Source organism: Cheilinus undulatus, linkage group 3 (genome assembly GCF_018320785.1).
Source record: "Cheilinus undulatus linkage group 3, ASM1832078v1, whole genome shotgun sequence".
Classification (NCBI taxonomy): Eukaryota; Metazoa; Chordata; class Actinopteri; order Labriformes; family Labridae; genus Cheilinus; species Cheilinus undulatus.
Genome location: NC_054867.1, coordinates 464,362 through 488,005, shown reverse-complemented (window position 1 = coordinate 488,005; position 23,644 = coordinate 464,362). Strand labels below are relative to the sequence as shown.

The 23,644-nt window shown below is 35.6% G+C and overlaps 1 protein-coding gene across 1 annotated transcript in view; it reads left to right on the top strand.

Annotated features, from left to right (window-relative positions):
* mkrn2 (makorin, ring finger protein, 2) overlaps positions 1-23,219 on the top strand; it is a 42,644-nt gene extending 19,425 nt beyond the window's left edge. The window contains exons 5-10 of the mRNA XM_041815059.1: positions 14,701-14,876; positions 19,054-19,119; positions 19,245-19,393; positions 20,918-21,028; positions 22,298-22,442; positions 22,541-23,219. Of these exons, the coding sequence (XP_041670993.1) occupies positions 14,701-14,876; positions 19,054-19,119; positions 19,245-19,393; positions 20,918-21,028; positions 22,298-22,442; positions 22,541-22,702 (809 nt within the window). The 3' untranslated portion in view covers positions 22,703-23,219. The remainder of the gene's footprint in view (positions 1-14,700; positions 14,877-19,053; positions 19,120-19,244; positions 19,394-20,917; positions 21,029-22,297; positions 22,443-22,540) is intronic.
* Positions 23,220-23,644: the final 425 nt, after the last annotated feature.

Here is a 23,644-nt window from a genome sequence, read left to right as displayed (position 1 = left end):
GAGCGTTCAGATAATAAATGATAAATATAACCAAGACAGGAGCGTTCAGATAATAAATGATAAATATAACTAAGACAGGAGCGTTCAGATAATAAATGATAAATATAACCAAGACAGGAGCGTTCAGATAATAAATGATAAATATAACTAAGACAGGAGCGTTCAGATAATAAATGATAAATATAACTAAGACAGGAGCGTTCAGATAATAAATGATAAATATAACATAGACAGGAGCTGTCAGATAATAAATGATAAATATAACCAAGACAGGAGCGTTCAGATAATAAATGATAAATATAACTAAGACTGGAGCATTCAGATAATAAATGATAAATATAACTAAGACAGGAGCGTTCAGATAATAAATGATAAATATAACTAAGACAGGAGCGTTCAGATAATAAATGATAAATATAACTAAGACAGGAGCGTTCAGATAATAAATGATAAATATAACTAAGACAGGAGCGTTCAGATAATAAATGATAAATATAACTAAGACAGGAGCGTTCAGATAATAAATGATAAATATAACCAAGACAGGAGCGTTCAGATAATAAATGATAAATATAACCAAGACAGGAGCGTTCAGATAATAAATGATAAATATAACCAAGACAGGAGCGTTCAGATAATAAATGATAAATATAACTAAGACAGGAGCGTTCAGATAATAAATGATAAATATAACCAAGACTGGAGCATTCAGATAATAAATGATAAATATAACTAAGACAGGAGCGTTCAGATAATAAATGATAAATATAACTAAGACAGGAGCGTTCAGATAATAAATGATAAATATAACTAAGACAGGAGCGTTCAGATAATAAATGATAAATATAACCAAGACAGGAGCGTTCAGATAATAAATGATAAATATAACCAAGACAGGAGCGTTCAGATAATAAATGATAAATATAACTAAGACAGGAGCGTTCAGATAATAAATGATAAATATAACTAAGACAGGAGCGTTCAGATAATAAATGATAAATATAAGCAAGACGGGAGCGTTCAGATAATAAATGATAAATATAACTAAGACAGGAGCGTTCAGATAATAAATGATAAATATACCTCAGACATGAGCGGTCAGATCATAACTGATAAATATAACCAAGACAGGAGCGTTCAGATAATAAATGATAAATATAACTAAGACAGGAGCGTTCAGATAATAAATGATAAATATAACCAAGACAGGAGCGTTCAGATAATAAATGATAAATATAACAAAGACAGGAGCGTTCAGATAATAAATGATAAATATAACAACTACAGGAGCGTTCAGATAATAAATGATAAATATAACCAAGACAGGAAGCGTACAGATAATAAATGATAAATATAACTAAGACAGGAGCGTTCAGATAATAAATGATAAATATAACTAAGACAGGAGCGTTCAGATAATAAATGATAAATATAACCAAGACAGGAGCGTTCAGATAATAAATGATAAATATAACTAAGACAGGAGCGTTCAGATAATAAATGATAAATATAACCAAGACAGGAGCGTTCAGATAATAAATGATAAATATAACCAAGACTGGAGCGTTCAGATAATAAATGATAAATATAACTAAGACAGGAGCGTTCAGATAATAAATGATAAATATAACTAAGACAGGAGCGTTCAGATAATAAATGATAAATATAAGCAAGACGGGAGCGTTCAGATAATAAATGATAAATATAACCAAGACAGGAGCGTTCAGATAATAAATGATAAATATAACTAAGACAGGAGCGTTCAGATAATAAATGATAAATATAACTAAGACAGGAGCGTTCAGATAATAAATGATAAATATAACCAAGACAGGAGCGTTCAGATAATAAATGATAAATATAACCAAGACAGGAGCGTTCAGATAATAAATGATAAATATAAGCAAGACGGGAGCGTTCAGATAATAAATGATAAATATAACCAAGACAGGAGCGTTCAGATAATAAATGATAAATATAACCAAGACAGGAGCGTTCAGATAATAAATGATAAATATAACTAAGACAGGAGCGTTCAGATAATAAATGATAAATATAACTAAGACAGGAGCGTTCAGATAATAAATGATAAATATAACCAAGACAGGAGCGTTCAGATAATAAATGATAAATATAACTAAGACAGGAGCGTTCAGATAATAAATGATAAATATAAGCAAGACAGGAGCATTTAGATAATAAATGATAAATATAACTAAGACAGGAGCGTTCAGATAATAAATGATAAATATAACCAAGACAGGAGCGTTCAGATAATAAATGATAAATATAACTAAGACAGGAGCGTTCAGATAATAAATGATAAATATAACTAAGACAGGAGCGTTCAGATAATAAATGATAAATATAACTAAGACAGGAGCGTTCAGATAATAAATGATAAATATAACCAAGACAGGAGCGTTCAGATAATAAATGATAAATATAACTAAGACAGGAGCGTTCAGATAATAAATGATAAATATAACCAAGACAGGAGCGTTCAGATAATAAATGATAAATATAACTAAGACAGGAGCGTTCAGATAATAAATGATAAATATAACCAAGACAGGAGCGTTCAGATAATAAATGATAAATATAACCAAGACAGGAGCGTTCAGATAATAAATGATAAATATAACTAAGACAGGAGCGTTCAGATAATAAATGATAAATATAACTAAGACAGGAGCGTTCAGATAATAAATGATAAATATAACTAAGACTGGAGCATTTAGATAATAAATGATAAATATAACTAAGACAGGAGCGTTCAGATAATAAATGATAAATATAACTAAGACAGGAGTGTTCAGATAATAAATGATAAATATAACTAAGACAGGAGCGTTCAGATAATAAATGATAAATATAACTAAGACAGGAGTGTTCAGATAATAAATGATAAATATAACCAAGACTGGAGCATTCAGATAATAAATGATAAATATAACTAAGACAGGAGCGTTCAGATAATAAATGATAAATATAACCAAGACAGGAGCGTTCAGATAATAAATGATAAATATAACCAAGACTGGAGCATTCAGATAATAGATGATAAATATAACTAAGACTGGAGCATTTAGATAATAAATGATAAATATAACTAAGACTGGAGCATTTAGATAATAAATGATAAATATAACTAAGACAGGAGCGTTCAGATAATAAATGATAAATATAAGCAAGACGGGAGCGTTCAGATAATAAATGATAAATATAACTAAGACAGGAGCATTCAGATAATAAATGATAAATATAAGCAAGACGGGAGCGTTCAGATAATAAATGATAAATATAAGCAAGACGGGAGCGTTCAGATAATAAATGATAAATATAACTAAGACAGGAGCATTCAGATAATAAATGATAAATATAACCAAGACAGGAGCGTTCAGATAATAAATGATAAATATAAGCAAGACGGGAGCGTTCAGATAATAAATGATAAATATAACTAAGACAGGAGCATTCAGATAATAAATGATAAATATAACCAAGACAGGAGCGTTCAGATAATAAATGATAAATATAACCAAGACAGGAGCGTTCAGATAATAAATGATAAATATAACTAAGACAGGAGCATTCAGATAATAAATGATAAATATAACCAAGACAGGAGCGTTCAGATAATAAATGATAAATATAACCAAGACAGGAGCGTTCAGATAATAAATGATAAATATAACTAAGACAGGAGCGTTCAGATAATAAATGATAAATATAACTAAGACAGGAGCGTTCAGATAATAAATGATAAATATAACTAAGACAGGAGCGTTCAGATAATAAATGATAAATATAACCAAGACAGGAGCGTTCAGATAATAAATGATAAATATAACCAAGACTGGAGCATTCAGATAATAAATGATAAATATAACTAAGACAGGAGCGTTCAGATAATAAATGATAAATATAACTAAGACAGGAGCGTTCAGATAATAAATGATAAATATAAGCAAGACGGGAGCGTTCAGATAATAAATGATAAATATAACCAAGACAGGAGCGTTCAGATAATAAATGATAAATATAACTAAGACAGGAGCATTCAGATAATAAATGATAAATATAACTAAGACAGGAGCGTTCAGATAATAAATGATAAATATAACCAAGACAGGAGCGTTCAGATAATAAATGATAAATATAAGCAAGACGGGAGCGTTCAGATAATAAATGATAAATATAACCAAGACAGGAGCGTTCAGATAATAAATGATAAATATAACCAAGACAGGAGCGTTCAGATAATAAATGATAAATATAACGAAGATGGGAGCGTTCAGATAATAAATGATAAATATAACCAAGACAGGAGCGTTCAGATAATAAATGATAAATATAACTAAGACAGGAGCGTTCAGATAATAAATGATAAATATAACCAAGACAGGAGCGTTCAGATAATAAATGATAAATATAACTAAGACAGGAGCGTTCAGATAATAAATGATAAATATAACCAAGACTGGAGCATTCAGATAATAAATGATAAATATAACTAAGACAGGAGCGTTCAGATAATAAATGATAAATATAACTAAGACAGGAGCGTTCAGATAATAAATGATAAATATAAGAAAGACAGGAGCGTTCAGATAATAAATGATAAATATAACTAAGACAGAGCGTTCAGATAATAAATGATAAATATAACTAAGACAGGAGCGTTCAGATAATAAATGATAAATATAACCAAGACAGGAGCGTTCAGATAATAAATGATAAATATAACTAAGACAGGAGCGTTCAGATAATAAATGATAAATATAACCAAGACAGGAGCGTTCAGATAATAAATGATAAATATAACTAAGACAGGAGCGTTCAGATAATAAATGATAAATATAAGCAAGACGGGAGCGTTCAGATAATAAATGATAAATATAACCAAGACAGGAGCGTTCAGATAATAAATGATAAATATAACTAAGACAGGAGCATTCAGATAATAAATGATAAATATAACTAAGACAGGAGCGTTCAGATAATAAATGATAAATATAACCAAGACAGGAGCGTTCAGATAATAAATGATAAATATAAGCAAGACGGGAGCGTTCAGATAATAAATGATAAATATAACCAAGACAGGAGCGTTCAGATAATAAATGATAAATATAACCAAGACAGGAGCGTTCAGATAATAAATGATAAATATAACGAAGATGGGAGCGTTCAGATAATAAATGATAAATATAACCAAGACAGGAGCGTTCAGATAATAAATGATAAATATAACTAAGACAGGAGCGTTCAGATAATAAATGATAAATATAACCAAGACAGGAGCGTTCAGATAATAAATGATAAATATAACCAAGACTGGAGCATTCAGATAATAAATGATAAATATAACTAAGACAGGAGCGTTCAGATAATAAATGATAAATATAACTAAGACAGGAGCGTTCAGATAATAAATGATAAATATAAGCAAGACGGGAGCGTTCAGATAATAAATGATAAATATAACCAAGACAGGAGCGTTCAGATAATAAATGATAAATATAACTAAGACAGGAGCGTTCAGATAATAAATGATAAATATAACCAAGACAGGAGCGTTCAGATAATAAATGATAAATATAACTAAGACAGGAGCGTTCAGATAATAAATGATAAATATAACCAAGACAGGAGCGTTCAGATAATAAATGATAAATATAACCAAGACAGGAGCGTTCAGATAATAAATGATAAATATAAGCAAGACGGGAGCGTTCAGATAATAAATGATAAATATAACCAAGACAGGAGCGTTCAGATAATAAATGATAAATATAACTAAGACAGGAGCATTCAGATAATAAATGATAAATATAACCAAGACAGGAGCGTTCAGATAATAAATGATAAATATAAGCAAGACGGGAGCGTTCAGATAATAAATGATAAATATAACTAAGACAGGAGCATTCAGATAATAAATGATAAATATAACCAAGACAGGAGCGTTCAGATAATAAATGATAAATATAAGCAAGACGGGAGCGTTCAGATAATAAATGATAAATATAACTAAGACAGGAGCATTCAGATAATAAATGATAAATATAAGCAAGACGGGAGCGTTCAGATAATAAATGATAAATATAACTAAGACAGGAGCATTCAGATAATAAATGATAAATATAACCAAGACAGGAGCGTTCAGATAATAAATGATAAATATAAGCAAGACGGGAGCGTTCAGATAATAAATGATAAATATAACTAAGACAGGAGCGTTCAGATAATAAATGATAAATATAACTAAGACAGGAGCATTCAGATAATAAATGATAAATATAACCAAGACAGGAGCGTTCAGATAATAAATGATAAATATAACCAAGACAGGAGCGTTCAGATAATAAATGATAAATATAACTAAGACAGGAGCGTTCAGATAATAAATGATAAATATAACCAAGACAGGAGCGTTCAGATAATAAATGATAAATATAACTAAGACTGGAGCATTCAGATAATAAATGATAAATATAACTAAGACAGGAGCGTTCAGATAATAAATGATAAATATAACTAAGACAGGAGCGTTCAGATAATAAATGATAAATATAAGCAAGACGGGAGCGTTCAGATAATAAATGATAAATATAACCAAGACAGGAGCGTTCAGATAATAAATGATAAATATAACTAAGACAGGAGCGTTCAGATAATAAATGATAAATATAACTAAGACAGGAGCATTCAGATAATAAATGATAAATATAACTAAGACAGGAGCGTTCAGATAATAAATGATAAATATAACCAAGACAGGAGCGTTCAGATAATAAATGATAAATATAAGCAAGACGGGAGCGTTCAGATAATAAATGATAAATATAACCAAGACAGGAGCGTTCAGATAATAAATGATAAATATAACCAAGACAGGAGCGTTCAGATAATAAATGATAAATATAACTAAGACAGGAGCGTTCAGATAATAAATGATAAATATAACCAAGACAGGAGCGTTCAGATAATAAATGATAAATATAACTAAGACAGGAGCGTTCAGATAATAAATGATAAATATAACCAAGACAGGAGCGTTCAGATAATAAATGATAAATATAACCAAGACTGGAGCATTCAGATAATAAATGATAAATATAACTAAGACAGGAGCGTTCAGATAATAAATGATAAATATAACTAAGACAGGAGCATTCAGATAATAAATGATAAATATAAGCAAGACGGGAGCGTTCAGATAATAAATGATAAATATAACCAAGACAGGAGCGTTCAGATAATAAATGATAAATATAACCAAGACAGGAGCGTTCAGATAATAAATGATAAATATAACTAAGACAGGAGCGTTCAGATAATAAATGATAAATATAACCAAGACAGGAGCGTTCAGATAATAAATGATAAATATAACCAAGACAGGAGCGTTCAGATAATAAATGATAAATATAAGCAAGACGGGAGCGTTCAGATAATAAATGATAAATATAACCAAGACAGGAGCGTTCAGATAATAAATGATAAATATAACCAAGACAGGAGCGTTCAGATAATAAATGATAAATATAACTAAGACAGGAGCGTTCAGATAATAAATGATAAATATAACTAAGACAGGAGCGTTCAGATAATAAATGATAAATATAACCAAGACTGGAGCATTCAGATAATAAATGATAAATATAACTAAGACAGGAGCGTTCAGATAATAAATGATAAATATAAGCAAGACAGGAGCATTTAGATAATAAATGATAAATATAACTAAGACAGGAGCGTTCAGATAATAAATGATAAATATAACCAAGACTGGAGCATTCAGATAATAAATGATAAATATAACTAAGACAGGAGCGTTCAGATAATAAATGATAAATATAACCAAGACAGGAGCGTTCAGATAATAAATGATAAATATAACTAAGACAGGAGCGTTCAGATAATAAATGATAAATATAACCAAGACAGGAGCGTTCAGATAATAAATGATAAATATAACCAAGACTGGAGCATTCAGATAATAAATGATAAATATAACTAAGACAGGAGCGTTCAGATAATAAATGATAAATATAACTAAGACAGGAGCGTTCAGATAATAAATGATAAATATAAGCAAGACGGGAGCGTTCAGATAATAAATGATAAATATAACCAAGACAGGAGCGTTCAGATAATAAATGATAAATATAACTAAGACAGGAGCGTTCAGATAATAAATGATAAATATAACCAAGACAGGAGCGTTCAGATAATAAATGATAAATATAACTAAGACAGGAGCGTTCAGATAATAAATGATAAATATAACCAAGACAGGAGCGTTCAGATAATAAATGATAAATATAACTAAGACAGGAGCGTTCAGATAATAAATGATAAATATAACCAAGACAGGAGCGTTCAGATAATAAATGATAAATATAACCAAGACAGGAGCGTTCAGATAATAAATGATAAATATAAGCAAGACGGGAGCGTTCAGATAATAAATGATAAATATAACCAAGACAGGAGCGTTCAGATAATAAATGATAAATATAACCAAGACAGGAGCGTTCAGATAATAAATGATAAATATAACTAAGACAGGAGCGTTCAGATAATAAATGATAAATATAACCAAGACAGGAGCGTTCAGATAATAAATGATAAATATAACTAAGACAGGAGCGTTCAGATAATAAATGATAAATATAACCAAGACAGGAGCGTTCAGATAATAAATGATAAATATAACTAAGACAGGAGCGTTCAGATAATAAATGATAAATATAACTAAGACAGGAGCGTTCAGATAATAAATGATAAATATAACCAAGACTGGAGCATTCAGATAATAAATGATAAATATAACTAAGACAGGAGCGTTCAGATAATAAATGATAAATATAACTAAGACAGGAGCGTTCAGATAATAAATGATAAATATAACTAAGACAGGAGCATTTAGATAATAAATGATAAATATAACCAAGACAGGAGCGTTCAGATAATAAATGATAAATATAACCAAGACAGGAGCGTTCAGATAATAAATGATAAATATAAGCAAGACGGGAGCGTTCAGATAATAAATGATAAATATAACCAAGACAGGAGCGTTCAGATAATAAATGATAAATATAACTAAGACAGGAGCGTTCAGATAATAAATGATAAATATAAGCAAGACGGGAGCGTTCAGATAATAAATGATAAATATAACCAAGACAGGAGCGTTCAGATAATAAATGATAAATATAACTAAGACAGGAGCGTTCAGATAATAAATGATAAATATAACCAAGACAGGAGCGTTCAGATAATAAATGATAAATATAACTAAGACAGGAGCGTTCAGATAATAAATGATAAATATAACCAAGACAGGAGCGTTCAGATAATAAATGATAAATATAACCAAGACAGGAGCGTTCAGATAATAAATGATAAATATAAGCAAGACGGGAGCGTTCAGATAATAAATGATAAATATAACTAAGACAGGAGCGTTCAGATAATAAATGATAAATATAACTAAGACAGGAGCGTTCAGATAATAAATGATAAATATAACCAAGACAGGAGCGTTCAGATAATAAATGATAAATATAACCAAGACAGGAGCGTTCAGATAATAAATGATAAATATAACTAAGACAGGAGCGTTCAGATAATAAATGATAAATATAACCAAGACAGGAGCGTTCAGATAATAAATGATAAATATAACCAAGACAGGAGCGTTCAGATAATAAATGATAAATATAAGCAAGACGGGAGCGTTCAGATAATAAATGATAAATATAACCAAGACAGGAGCGTTCAGATAATAAATGATAAATATAACTAAGACAGGAGCGTTCAGATAATAAATGATAAATATAACCAAGACAGGAGCGTTCAGATAATAAATGATAAATATAACTAAGACAGGAGCGTTCAGATAATAAATGATAAATATAACCAAGACAGGAGCGTTCAGATAATAAATGATAAATATAAGCAAGACAGGAGCGTCAGATAATAAATGATAAATATAAGCAAGACGGGAGCGTTCAGATAATAAATGATAAATATAACTAAGACAGGAGCGTTCAGATAATAAATGATAAATATAACTAAGACAGGAGTGTTCAGATAATAAATGATAAATATAACCAAGACAGGAGCGTCAGATAATAAATGATAAATATAACCAAGACAGGAGCGTTCAGATAATAAATGATAAATATAACAAAGACAGGAGCGTCAGATAATAAATGATAAATATAACCAAGACAGGAGCGTTCAGATAATAAATGATAAATATAACCAAGACAGGAGCGTTCAGATAATAAATGATAAATATAAGCAAGACGGGAGCGTTCAGATAATAAATGATAAATATAACCAAGACAGGAGCGTTCAGATAATAAATGATAAATATAACTAAGACAGGAGCGTTCAGATAATAAATGATAAATATAACTAAGACAGGAGCGTTCAGATAATAAATGATAAATATAACCAAGACTGGAGCATTCAGATAATAAATGATAAATATAACTAAGACAGGAGCGTTCAGATAATAAATGATAAATATAACCAAGACAGGAGCGTTCAGATAATAAATGATAAATATAACTAAGACAGGAGCGTTCAGATAATAAATGATAAATATAACCAAGACAGGAGCGTTCAGATAATAAATGATAAATATAACTAAGACAGGAGCGTTCAGATAATAAATGATAAATATAACCAAGACTGGAGCATTCAGATAATAAATGATAAATATAACTAAGACAGGAGCGTTCAGATAATAAATGATAAATATAACCAAGACGGGAGCGTTCAGATAATAAATGATAAATATAACTAAGACAGGAGCGTTCAGATAATAAATGATAAATATAACTAAGACTGGAGCATTTAGATAATAAATGATAAATATAACTAAGACTGGAGCATTTAGATAATAAATGATAAATATAACTAAGACTGGAGCGTTCAGATAATAAATGATAAATATAACTAAGACAGGAGCGTTCAGATAATAAATGATAAATATAAGCAAGACGGGAGCGTTCAGATAATAAATGATAAATATAACTAAGACGGGAGCGTTCAGATAATAAATGATAAATATAACTAAGACGGGAGCATTCAGATAATAAATGATAAATATAACTAAGACAGGAGCGTTCAGATAATAAATGATGAATATAACTAAGACAGGAGCGTTCAGATAATAAATGATAAATATAACTAAGACAGGAGCGTTCAGATAATAAATGATAAATATAACTAAGACAGGAGCGTTCAGATAATAAATGATAAATATAACCAAGACTGGAGCATTCAGATAATAAATGATAAATATAACTAAGACTGGAGCATTTAGATAATAAATGATAAATATAACTAAGACAGGAGCGTTCAGATAATAAATGATAAATATAACTAAGACAGGAGCGTTCAGATAATAAATGATAAATATAACTAAGACAGGAGTGTTCAGATAATAAATGATAAATATAACCAAGACTGGAGCATTCAGATAATAAATGATAAATATAACTAAGACAGGAGCGTTCAGATAATAAATGATAAATATAACCAAGACTGGAGCATTCAGATAATAGATGATAAATATAACTAAGACTGGAGCATTTAGATAATAAATGATAAATATAACTAAGACTGGAGCATTTAGATAATAAATGATAAATATAACTAAGACAGGAGCGTTCAGATAATAAATGATAAATATAACCAAGACTGGAGCATTCAGATAATAAATGATAAATATAACCAAGACAGGAGCGTTCAGATAATAAATGATAAATATAACTAAGACAGGAGCGTTCAGATAATAAATGATAAATATAAGCAAGACAGGAGCGTTCAGATAATAAATGATAAATATAAGCAAGACAGGAGCGTTCAGATAATAAATGATAAATATAACCAAGACAGGAGCGTTCAGATAATAAATGATAAATATAAGCAAGACAGGAGCGTTCAGATAATAAATGATAAATATAACCAAGACAGGAGCGTTCAGATAATAAATGATAAATATAACCAAGACAGGAGCGTTCAGATAATAAATGATAAATATAACCAAGACAGGAGCGTTCAGATAATAAATGATAAATATAAGCAAGACAGGAGCGTTCAGATAATAAATGATAAATATAACCAAGACAGGAGCGTTCAGATAATAAATGATAAATATAACCAAGACAGGAGCATTCAGATAATAAATGATAAATATAACCAAGACTGGAGCATTCAGATAATAAATGATAAATATAACCAAGACAGGAGCATTCAGATAATAAATGATAAATATAACCAAGACAGGAGCATTCAGATAATAAATGATAAATATAAGCAAGACGGGAGCGTTCAGATAATAAATGATAAATATAACTAAGACAGGAGCATTCAGATAATAAATGATAAATATAACTAAGACAGGAGCGTTCAGATAATAAATGATAAATATAACTAAGACAGGAGCGTTCAGATAATAAATGATAAATATAACTAAGACAGGAGCATTCAGATAATAAATGATAAATATAACTAAGACAGGAGCTTTCAGATAATAAATGATAAATATAAGCAAGACGGGAGCGTTCAGATAATAAATGATAAATATAACTAAGACTGGAGCATTCAGATAATAAATGATAAATATAACTAAGACTGGAGCATTCAGATAATAAATGATAAATATAACTAAGACAGGAGCATTCAGATAATAAATGATAAATATAAGCAAGACAGGAGCATTCAGATAATAAATGATAAATATAACTAAGACAGGAGCGTTCAGATAATAAATGATAAATATAACTAAGACAGGAGCGTTCAGATAATAAATGATAAATATAACCAAGACAGGAGCGTTCAGATAATAAATGATAAATATAACTAAGACAGGAGCGTTCAGATAATAAATGATAAATATAACTAAGACAGGAGCGTTCAGATAATAAATGATAAATATAACCAAGACAGGAGCATTCAGATAATAAATGATAAATATAACTAAGACAGGAGCGTTCAGATAATAAATGATAAATATAACTAAGACAGGAGCGTTCAGATAATAAATGATAAATATAACTAAGACAGGAGCATTCAGATAATAAATGATAAATATAACTAAGACAGGAGCTTTCAGATAATAAATGATAAATATAAGCAAGACAGGAGCGTTCAGATAATAAATGATAAATATAACTAAGACAGGAGCGTTCAGATAATAAATGATAAATATAACCAAGACAGGAGCATTCAGATAATAAATGATAAATATAACTAAGACAGGAGCGTTCAGATAATAAATGATAAATATAAGCAAGACTGGAGCATTCAGATAATAAATGATAAATATAACCAAGACAGGAGCGTTCAGATAATAAATGATAAATATAAGCAAGACTGGAGCATTCAGATAATAAATGATAAATATAACTAAGACAGGAGCGTTCAGATAATAAATGATAAATATAACTAAGACAGGAGCGTTCAGATAATAAATGATAAATATAACTAAGACAGGAGCGTTCAGATAATAAATGATAAATATAACCAAGACGGGAGCGTTCAGATAATAAATGATAAATATAAGCAAGACAGGAGCGTTCAGATAATAAATGATAAATATAACTAAGACAGGAGCGTTCAGATAATAAATGATAAATATAACTAAGACAGGAGCGTTCAGATAATAAATGATAAATATAAGCAAGACTGGAGCATTCAGATAATAAATGATAAATATAACCAAGACAGGAGCGTTCAGATAATAAATGATAAATATAAGCAAGACTGGAGCATTCAGATAATAAATGATAAATATAACTAAGACAGGAGCGTTCAGATAATAAATGATAAATATAACTAAGACAGGAGCGTTCAGATAATAAATGATAAATATAACTAAGACAGGAGCGTTCAGATAATAAATGATAAATATAACTAAGACAGGAGCGTTCAGATAATAAATGATAAATATAACCAAGACGGGAGCATTTAGATAATAAATGATAAATATAAGCAAGACAGGAGCGTTCAGATAATAAATGATAAATATAACCAAGACGGGAGCGTTCAGATAATAAATGATAAATATAACCTGACAATAATAATCACGTTAATGCAGGGTTGAAACCAGATTAGATCAGCCCTCTAGGAGACGTTAGTCCTAGAAGGACTCTTGGAAAAGGTCCCGTAAACATTCCTGCTCATTGATTCTACATGGTTGGTCTAGGGTACAGGTCCAGGATTCTTTTGTAGATCTTATCAGGCCATTAAAGCATGCAGCTTAAGAAACATCCGTAAATGTAGACTCCTTTTTGCAAATTCAAGTGGAGCCATTTTTCTAAGTTCCTGTGTCACATCCTCTGAGTATTCCATTTAACCTCCTGATGAGTGTGCAAGAAAGACAAAATAGTTTAATATTCAGAGATAGTGGATTTTAGATTTCTGTGAGCTGTACGCTGTAATCATCAAGATCAAAACACAAACGTCTAGATATATTTGACTTTGTATGTGATGAATCTAGAATTAATAGAAGGTTAAGTCTGACATCATATTCTGATGAATAGAGACTGGCTGTATTTCCTGGGGGTACATCAGGGTCCGTGCCTTGAGATGGATGCTGAGGACCTGAATCAGGGTTAAGACTACATGTTCAGAGTTTCATTCTGCTTTTACTGACTTCTGCAGCCCCTCCCTCTGTTGGTGGAGCTTACCAGGACCTCCCCCAGCTCTGTCCCTATGCAGCAGCTGGACACTGTTACTATGAGGAGAACTGTACGTATCTCCATGGGGATCTGTGTGAGGTGTGTGGTCTACAGGTGCTCCACCCTCACGACAGCGAGCAGAGGAGAGCTCATGAAAAGGTCTGCATGATTACACATCATTTATATAAATGGAGCTGCAGGAGTATTAGTCTGTAATTAAACACCAGAAATGTCTGTCTGTCTATCCGTCTGTCTGTCTGACTGTCTGACTGTCTGTCTGACTCTAGGTCTGACTGTCTGTCTGTCTGTCTGTCTGTCTGTCTGTCTGTCTGTCTGCCTGCCTGCCTGCCTGTCTGCCTGCCTGCCTGCCTGTCTGTCTGTCTGTCTGTATGTCTGTCTGACTGTCTGACTGTCTGTCTGTTTGTTTGCCTGCCTGCCTGCCTGCCTGCCTGCCTGCCTGCCTGTCTGTCTGTCTGTATGTCTGTCTGACTGTCTGACTGTCTGTCTGTTTGTCTGCCTGCCTGCCTGTCTGTCTGCCTGCCTGTCTGTCTGTCTGACTGTCTGTTTTTGTCTGTTTGTCTGTCTGCCTGAATGTCTACCTGTCTGTCTGTCTGTATGTCTGACTGACTAACTGTCTGTCTGTCTGTCTGACTGTCTGTCTCTCTTTCTGACTGTCTGACAGTCTGTCTGACTGACTAACTGTCTGTCTGTCTGCCTTTCTGTCAGACTGTCCGTCTGTCTCTGTCTGTCTGCTTGTCTGACTGTCTGACAGTCTGTCTGACTGACTAACTGTCTGTCTGTCTGTCTGACTGTCTGTCTGACTGTCTGTCTCTCTTTCTGACTGTCTGACAGTCCGTCTGACTGACTAACTGTCTGTCTGTCTGTCTGTCTGCTTGTCTGTTTGCTTGTCTGACTGTCTGTCTGTCTGTTTATCTGATAGTCTTTCTGTCTGTCTGCCTGTCTGCCTGTCTGCCTGTCCGCCTGTCTGTCTGTCTGCCTGTCTGTCTGTCTGACTGTCTGTCTGTCTGTCTGTCTGTCTGCCTGTCCGCCTGTCTGTCTGTCTGCCTGTCTGACTGTCTGCCTTTCTGTCTGCCTGTCTGCCTGTCTGACTGTCTGACTGACTGTCTGTCTGACTGTCTGTCTGTCTGTCTGACTGACTGAATGTCTGTCCATCCGTCTGACTTTCTGTCTGATTGACTGTCTGTCTGTCTGTCTGCCTGTCTGACTGTCTGCCTTTCTGTCTGCCTGTCTGCCTGTCTGTCCGTCTGACTGACTGTTTTTCTGTCTGTCTGTCTGTCTTTCTGACTGACTGTCTGTCTGACTCTCTGACTTTCTGTCTGTCTGATTGACTTTCTGTCTTACTCTCTGTCTGTTTGTCTGTCTCTCTGACTGTCTTACTGTCTGTCTGTCTGTCTGAATAACTGTCTGACTGTCTGTTTTTGTCTGTTTGTCTGTCTGCCTGAATGTCTGTCTGTGTGTCTGACTGTCCGTTTGTCTACCTGTCTGTCTGTCTGTCTGTGTGTCTGTCCGTCTGCTTGTCTGTCTGCTTGTCTGACTGTCTGTCTGTCTGTCTGTTTATCTGACAGTCTGTCTGACTGTCTGTCTGTCTGTCTGTTTATCTGACAGTCTGACTGACTAACTGTCTGTCTGTCTGACTGTCTGTCTGTCCGTCTGCTTGTCTGTCTGCTTGTCTGACTGTCTGTCTGTCTGTCTGTTTATCTGACAGTCTGTCTGACTGTCTGTCTGTCTGTCTGTTTATCTGACAGTCTGTCTGACTGTCTGTCTGTCTGTCTGTTTATCTGACAGTCTGTCTGACTGTCTGTCTGTGTGTCTGTCTGTTTATCTGTCTATCTGACTCTCTGTCTGACTGTCTGTCCGTCTGCTTGTCTGTCTTTCTGTCTGTCTCTCTCTGTCTTTCTGTCTCTCTCTCTTTCTGTCTGCCTGTTTGTCTGCCTGTCTGTCTGTCTGTCTGTCTGTCTGCCTGTCCGCCTGTCTGTCTGTCTGCCTGTCTGTCTTTCTGACTGACTGTCTGTCTGACTCTCTGACTTTCTGTCTGTCTGATTGACTTTCTGTCTTACTCTCTGTCTGTTTGTCTGTCTCTCTGACTGTCTTACTGTCTGTCTGTCTGTCTGAATAACTGTCTGACTGTCTGTTTTTGTCTGTTTGTCTGTCTGCCTGAATGTCTGTCTGTGTGTCTGACTGTCCGTTTGTCTACCTGTCTGTCTGTCTGTCTGTGTGTCTGTCCGTCTGCTTGTCTGTCTGCTTGTCTGACTGTCTGTCTGTCTGTCTGTTTATCTGACAGTCTGTCTGACTGTCTGTCTGTCTGTCTGTTTATCTGACAGTCTGACTGACTAACTGTCTGTCTGTCTGACTGTCTGTCTGTCCGTCTGCTTGTCTGTCTGCTTGTCTGACTGTCTGTCTGTCTGTCTGTTTATCTGACAGTCTGTCTGACTGTCTGTCTGTCTGTCTGTTTATCTGACAGTCTGTCTGACTGTCTGTCTGTCTGTCTGTTTATCTGACAGTCTGTCTGACTGTCTGTCTGTGTGTCTGTCTGTTTATCTGTCTATCTGACTCTCTGTCTGACTGTCTGTCCGTCTGCTTGTCTGTCTTTCTGTCTGTCTCTCTCTGTCTTTCTGTCTCTCTCTCTTTCTGTCTGCCTGTTTGTCTGCCTGTCTGTCTGTCTGTCTGTCTGTCTGCCTGTCCGCCTGTCTGTCTGTCTGCCTGTCTGTCTGTCTGACTGTCTGTCTGTCTGTCTGTCTGTCTGCCTGTCCGCCTGTCTGTCTGCCTGCCTGTCTGTCTGTCTGACTGTCTGTTTTTGTCTGTTTGTCTGTCTGCCTGAATGTCTACCTGTCTGTCTGTCTGACTGTCTGACTGACTAACTGTCTGTCTGTCTGTCTGACTGTCTGTCTCTCTTTCTGACTGTCTGACAGTCTGTCTGACTGACTAACTGTCTGTCTGTCTGCCTTTCTGTCAGACTGTCCGTCTGTCTCTGTCTGTCTGCTTGTCTGACTGTCTGACAGTCTGTCTGACTGACTAACTGTCTGTCTGTCTGTCTGACTGTCTGTCTGACTGTCTGTCTCTCTTTCTGACTGTCTGACAGTCCGTCTGACTGACTAACTGTCTGTCTGTCTGTCTGTCTGCTTGTCTGTTTGCTTGTCTGACTGTCTGTCTGTCTGTTTATCTGATAGTCTTTCTGTCTGTCTGCCTGTCTGCCTGTCTGCCTGTCCGCCTGTCTGTCTGTCTGCCTGTCTGTCTGTCTGACTGTCTGTCTGTCTGTCTGTCTGTCTGCCTGTCCGCCTGTCTGTCTGTCTGCCTGTCTGACTGTCTGCCTTTCTGTCTGCCTGTCTGCCTGTCTGACTGTCTGACTGACTGTCTGTCTGACTGTCTGTCTGTCTGTCTGACTGACTGAATGTCTGTCCATCCGTCTGACTTTCTGTCTGATTGACTGTCTGTCTGTCTGTCTGTCTGACTGACAGTCTGTCTGTCCGTCTGACTGACTGTTTTTCTGTCTGTCTGTCTGTCTTTCTGACTGACTGTCTGTCTGACTCTCTGACTTTCTGTCTGTCTGATTGACTTTCTGTCTTACTCTCTGTCTGTTTGTCTGTCTCTCTGACTGTCTTACTGTCTGTCTGTCTGTCTGAATAACTGTCTGACTGTCTGTTTTTGTCTGTTTGTCTGTCTGCCTGAATGTCTGTCTGTGTGTCTGACTGTCCGTTTGTCTACCTGTCTGTCTGTCTGTCTGTGTGTCTGTCCGTCTGCTTGTCTGTCTGCTTGTCTGACTGTCTGTCTGTCTGTCTGTTTATCTGACAGTCTGTCTGACTGTCTGTCTGTCTGTCTGTTTATCTGACAGTCTGACTGACTAACTGTCTGTCTGTCTGACTGTCTGTCTGTCCGTCTGCTTGTCTGTCTGCTTGTCTGACTGTCTGTCTGTCTGTCTGTTTATCTGACAGTCTGTCTGACTGTCTGTCTGTCTGTCTGTTTATCTGACAGTCTGTCTGACTGTCTGTCTGTCTGTCTGTTTATCTGACAGTCTGTCTGACTGTCTGTCTGTGTGTCTGTCTGTTTATCTGTCTATCTGACTCTCTGTCTGACTGTCTGTCCGTCTGCTTGTCTGTCTTTCTGTCTGTCTCTCTCTGTCTTTCTGTCTCTCTCTCTTTCTGTCTGCCTGTTTGTCTGCCTGTCTGTCTGTCTGTCTGTCTGTCTGCCTGTCCGCCTGTCTGTCTGTCTGCCTGTCTGTCTGTCTGACTGTCTGTCTGTCTGTCTGTCTGTCTGCCTGTCCGCCTGTCTGTCTGTCTGCCTGTCTGACTGTCTGTCTCTCTTGTCTGTCTGTCTGCAGATGTGTATGCTGGCGTTTGAGGCTGACATGGAGAAGGCGTTTGCCGCCCAGCTGAGTCAGGATAAGGTTGGTGAATCTGCTGCTAAAATGCTCATTTAGACCCTGATTAATCTTTAAATGGATCTCTTCACCTCAGTGCAGAGACCGTTCTCATAAAGATTACCAAAGCTGCTGCTGCTGTTGTTGTTCAGGTGTGCTCTATCTGTATGGAGGTGGTGGTCCAGAAGGCAAACCCGTCGGACCGCAGGTTCGGCATCCTGTCCGCCTGCTGTCACACCTTCTGTCTGGCCTGCATCAGGAAGTGGCGCTGCACAAGAAACTTCAGCAACAAAATCATCAAGTAAGAGTGTTTACTGAGGACTGGTCTCTACTTCTGCTGACATTTACTAGTTTTCATCTGGCCAATTTAAACCTGCTTTAACAACACTGAACATAAAAGCAGCCCTGCAAAGAGATCAGATTAGATTAGACCAGATTAGATTAGACCAGATTAGATTAGACCAGATTAGATTAGATTAGATTAGATTAGATTAGATTAGATTAGATTAGATTAGATTAGATTGGATTAGATTGGATTAGACCAGATCAGATTAGATTAGATTGGATTAGATTAGATTGGATTGGATTAGATCAGACTAGACCAGATCAGATCAGATCAGATCAGATAAGATCAGATCAGATTAGATTATATTAGATCAGATTAGATTAGATTAGATTAGATCAGATTAGCCAAGATCAGATCAGATTAAAATAGATTAGATGAGATTATATTAGATCAGATTAGATCAGATCAGATTAGATTAGATAAGATCAGATTAGATCAGATCAGATCAGATCAGATTAGATCAGATTAGATTAGAACAGATTAGATTAGATCAGATTAGATTAGATCAGATCAGATTATATTAGATTAGATTAGATCAGATTAGCCAAGATCAGATCAGATTAAAATAGATTAGATGAGATTATATTAGATCAGATTAGATCAGATCAGATTAGATAAGATTAGATAAGATCAGATCAGATCAGATCAGATTAGATCAGATTAGATTAGAACAGATTAGATTAGAACAGATTAGATTAGATCAGATTGGATTAGATTAGATTAGATTAGATAAGATAAGATCAGATCAGATCGTATTAGATTAGATTAAATTAAAATAGATTAGATTAGAACAGATCTGATTAGATTAGATTAGATTAGATTAGATTAGATCAGATCAGATCTGATTAGATTAGATTAGATTAGATTAGATTAGATCAGATCAGATCAGTTAGAACAGATCAGATTAGATTACATGAGATTAGACAGGCAGGCAGAGAAATAACAGTCCTACATGTGACAGTGGGCAGGGAATCTGTTCTGTGGAATCACAGCATCTGTGAGATCAGGACAGGGTTTGGACATTTATGCCATTGGTTTCCAACCTGGGGTCTGGGACCCCCAAGGGGGGGCGCCAGAGTTCTTAGTTGGGGTTCAAGGCGTTGTTTCCTCTGAGGCTGCCAAAATTAGATTTGCAAATATTGACCCAAACCATAAAAAAGCAATTATTAAGTAGTTTATACAAAGGTCGTCTGATAAGAAAAGCACGCATAGGCATTTTTTTAGGGTTGTACCAGTGAAAAAAATAAAATTTATGATGATTTTTGGCACCAGTGTGTCATTTTTTCTTCTCTCTTGGGTCCTGGGGGCACTCTGCTTTTCTAAGGTGCATGTAGGGGGGAGGGCTCCAAGGAAAAATGGTTGGGAAACACTGATCTACGGGACTAGAAAGGGTGCTTTGAATGTCTGCGGTAGGGTTTTGTAGATTAGGACATTGTTGGAGCGTGTCTGCTGAGGTGTCCCTCTTTGTGTCTCTATCAGGGCGTGTCCAGAGTGTCGCGTGGCCTCAGAGTTCGTCATCCCCTCGGTCTACTGGGTGGAGAACCAGGACGACAAAGACCACCTCATAGAGCTCTTCAAGTCTGGAGTTGGGTGAGTTAAAAGTCTGTGTTTCCAATCAGCTGATCCCAAACTGGTTTATAAAACGTTCCCAGTACAGGCAGAGATCAGAGACTAGGCCTCAGTGATGAACGGTGGGTCAGTCCTCCCAGTCTTACTCCTCTGAGGTCTGGACACTGGCTGATGGACAGAGATGTCCGGCATTGGCCGACAGACCTGCCAGACTACAGGTGTGATCCTTTTCTTTGGGTGTCTTCATCGGGGATTGCAGCTTTTATATTTCCAGTTAGCTCAGGTGTTTTTTGTTTTTTTTTTAAAGCTCAGCTTCTGGCTGTTCTTCATCCCAAAGGTACAGGAGAAGAGAAACTCATTAACCAATCACCTCCTCTCTTCTTGGTTAGAAGACAAAAGCCACCAGCTGCAGAAGAAGCAAATACGGATCAATACCACAAAGAATCCAAACCAGAGGTCTGATAGAGCCTTTGGGAAAAGCATCACTGGTTTATCCCCGGTTCAGTTACAGCCTTCACCACTAGATGTCAGTGTTGGTGTTTACACCAACTCTAGGTTGGCTCTAGGTTCAGGCTTCAGTACTCACATAGGCAAAATGCCTTGTCATAGTTTTTATCCTTCTGGACGCTGTTTGAGGATTAACAGCAGCTAGCATATATTATTTTAGCCGTTAGCATCTGTAGCACACACAGGATTAAAAATGCTTTTCGGTGATTGGTTAAAGCACACGTGTCCCGGGGGCCAAAGCCGGCCCTTGAAACAGTTAAATCCGGCAAAGATTCTATCATATTTCTGTTCTAACTGTCCCATCAGTCTGAGGTCTGCAGATTTCCTCAAGTATAAAAATGTGAACTTATCCTGATGATTTAAGATTTCCTTGTTAAGTCAAAAAATCTGAAAAAGTAAGGAGTAAAAATATTTAGATAAGAAGTCAGGAATGTGTGAAAAGAGATTTATTTGTGTTTTAATTTCACATTTTCTATTTAGCATCTCACAATTAGGACTCAAACTTAGAATTCTGACTTTTTATTTCACACTTTCAGCATTTACACTCATAATCTGGACTTCTCATGAATATTTTGAGCTTAAAGATTCATAATTATAATTGTTAAGTGATATTTTGACTTTCTTCACCAGTTATTTTGTATTTTATGTCATAATTTCAACTCCAAACTTTTACTTCATAATTGCTGTCCCTCATTCCTGTTTTGTGCTGCTGACTGTGATAAACTGTGATTGTCTGACATCAGCTGACTGTAAAACTGGACTGGTTTGTTCTTGTCTCTGCAGTAAAAAGCCCTGTAAGTACTTCGATCAGGGTCGGGGTTCGTGTCCGTTCGGAGGGAAGTGTTTGTATCTTCACACCTTTCCAGACGGGACCAGAGCAGAACCCGACCGGCCACGCAAACAGCTGAGCTCCGAGGGCAGCGTCCGGGTCAGACATGTTTTTATTTACATCTGGACTTCAGGTCCATCAAATCACAGCTTCTGGGGTTTGTAATCCAAAATGGTTGACATGATGTGTCCTTCCAGTTCATGAACAGCGTCCGTCTGTGGGATTTCATCGAGGAGCGCGAGCAGCGGCCCGCCCAGCCCCTGCAGTCCCTCGATGATGACATCACAGAGCTGAGAGAGCTCTTCATGCAGATGTCGGGGCCGAGCCATGATGGCGCAGAGACCGAGGCTGACCAGTAAGGACCAGATCAGACCAGGTCCAGCCCCCCTGGAGCCTAGACAAAGATGTTTGTGGACAAATATAAACCATGTGATCTCTCTGCAGTCTGTGTCAGTACATCATGACAACATGTTCAGTTATCCATGCATTATTATTATTTTATTTATGGTGTAAATATGGAAACGCGGCCTCGGTGTGATGTCACAGTGGTGTTAGATTTGATTTATCTTCTGTTTTTTATAATCCAGAGTGGAGCACAAACTAAACATCATGAACTAAGAGGAGTCACAGATCAGACAAAGCACAACTACAGGCTGTTTTCTTTATTCATCTCTTCTCTGCCTTTTATTTATTTTTATCCATCACTGCTTTAAATACAAATATGAGACCGTCTTTTATTTCTTTAACATTTTCAGAAGTCCAGGTTTGTCTGCAGTCAGTCTAAGGCGGGGCACTGTGTGGTTTAAAGCCACTTCTGTTAAAGTGGAGGTAGATTGTCAGCTAATAATGTGCAAATAAATCATCAATGATGCACCACTAATGTTCACTGTTGGTCTTTAGTTCATAAAACATGCTTTTGCTCTACTGAAAGGCTGATCTTTGACTTTAGAGATCCTCAAACCCAGTGAAGCCCTCACTACTCGCCTTCATGAGCTCAGACCGCCAGGCAGCAGGAAGCCAACGCCTCATTATGGTCGTCAAATGGGAACACACTTTCACCGGAGTTTGGCTTATTTAGTCCCACCCACCTCCAGGAGGCTGGGCGGTGATCAGAGCCTCCTCCCCCACGCCAGCTCTCACCGACGTCCACACTAACATGCAAATGCTTTCCCTCTCTCCTTCTCTACCACATGACCATCACTGTACTGCTACCTGCCCTACCTGGGGTGCTCGCTCTGACGGGGTTACATCAGGATGGAACGCTGACAAATGTTAAAAACTTTTCCTTAAAACACTCCACC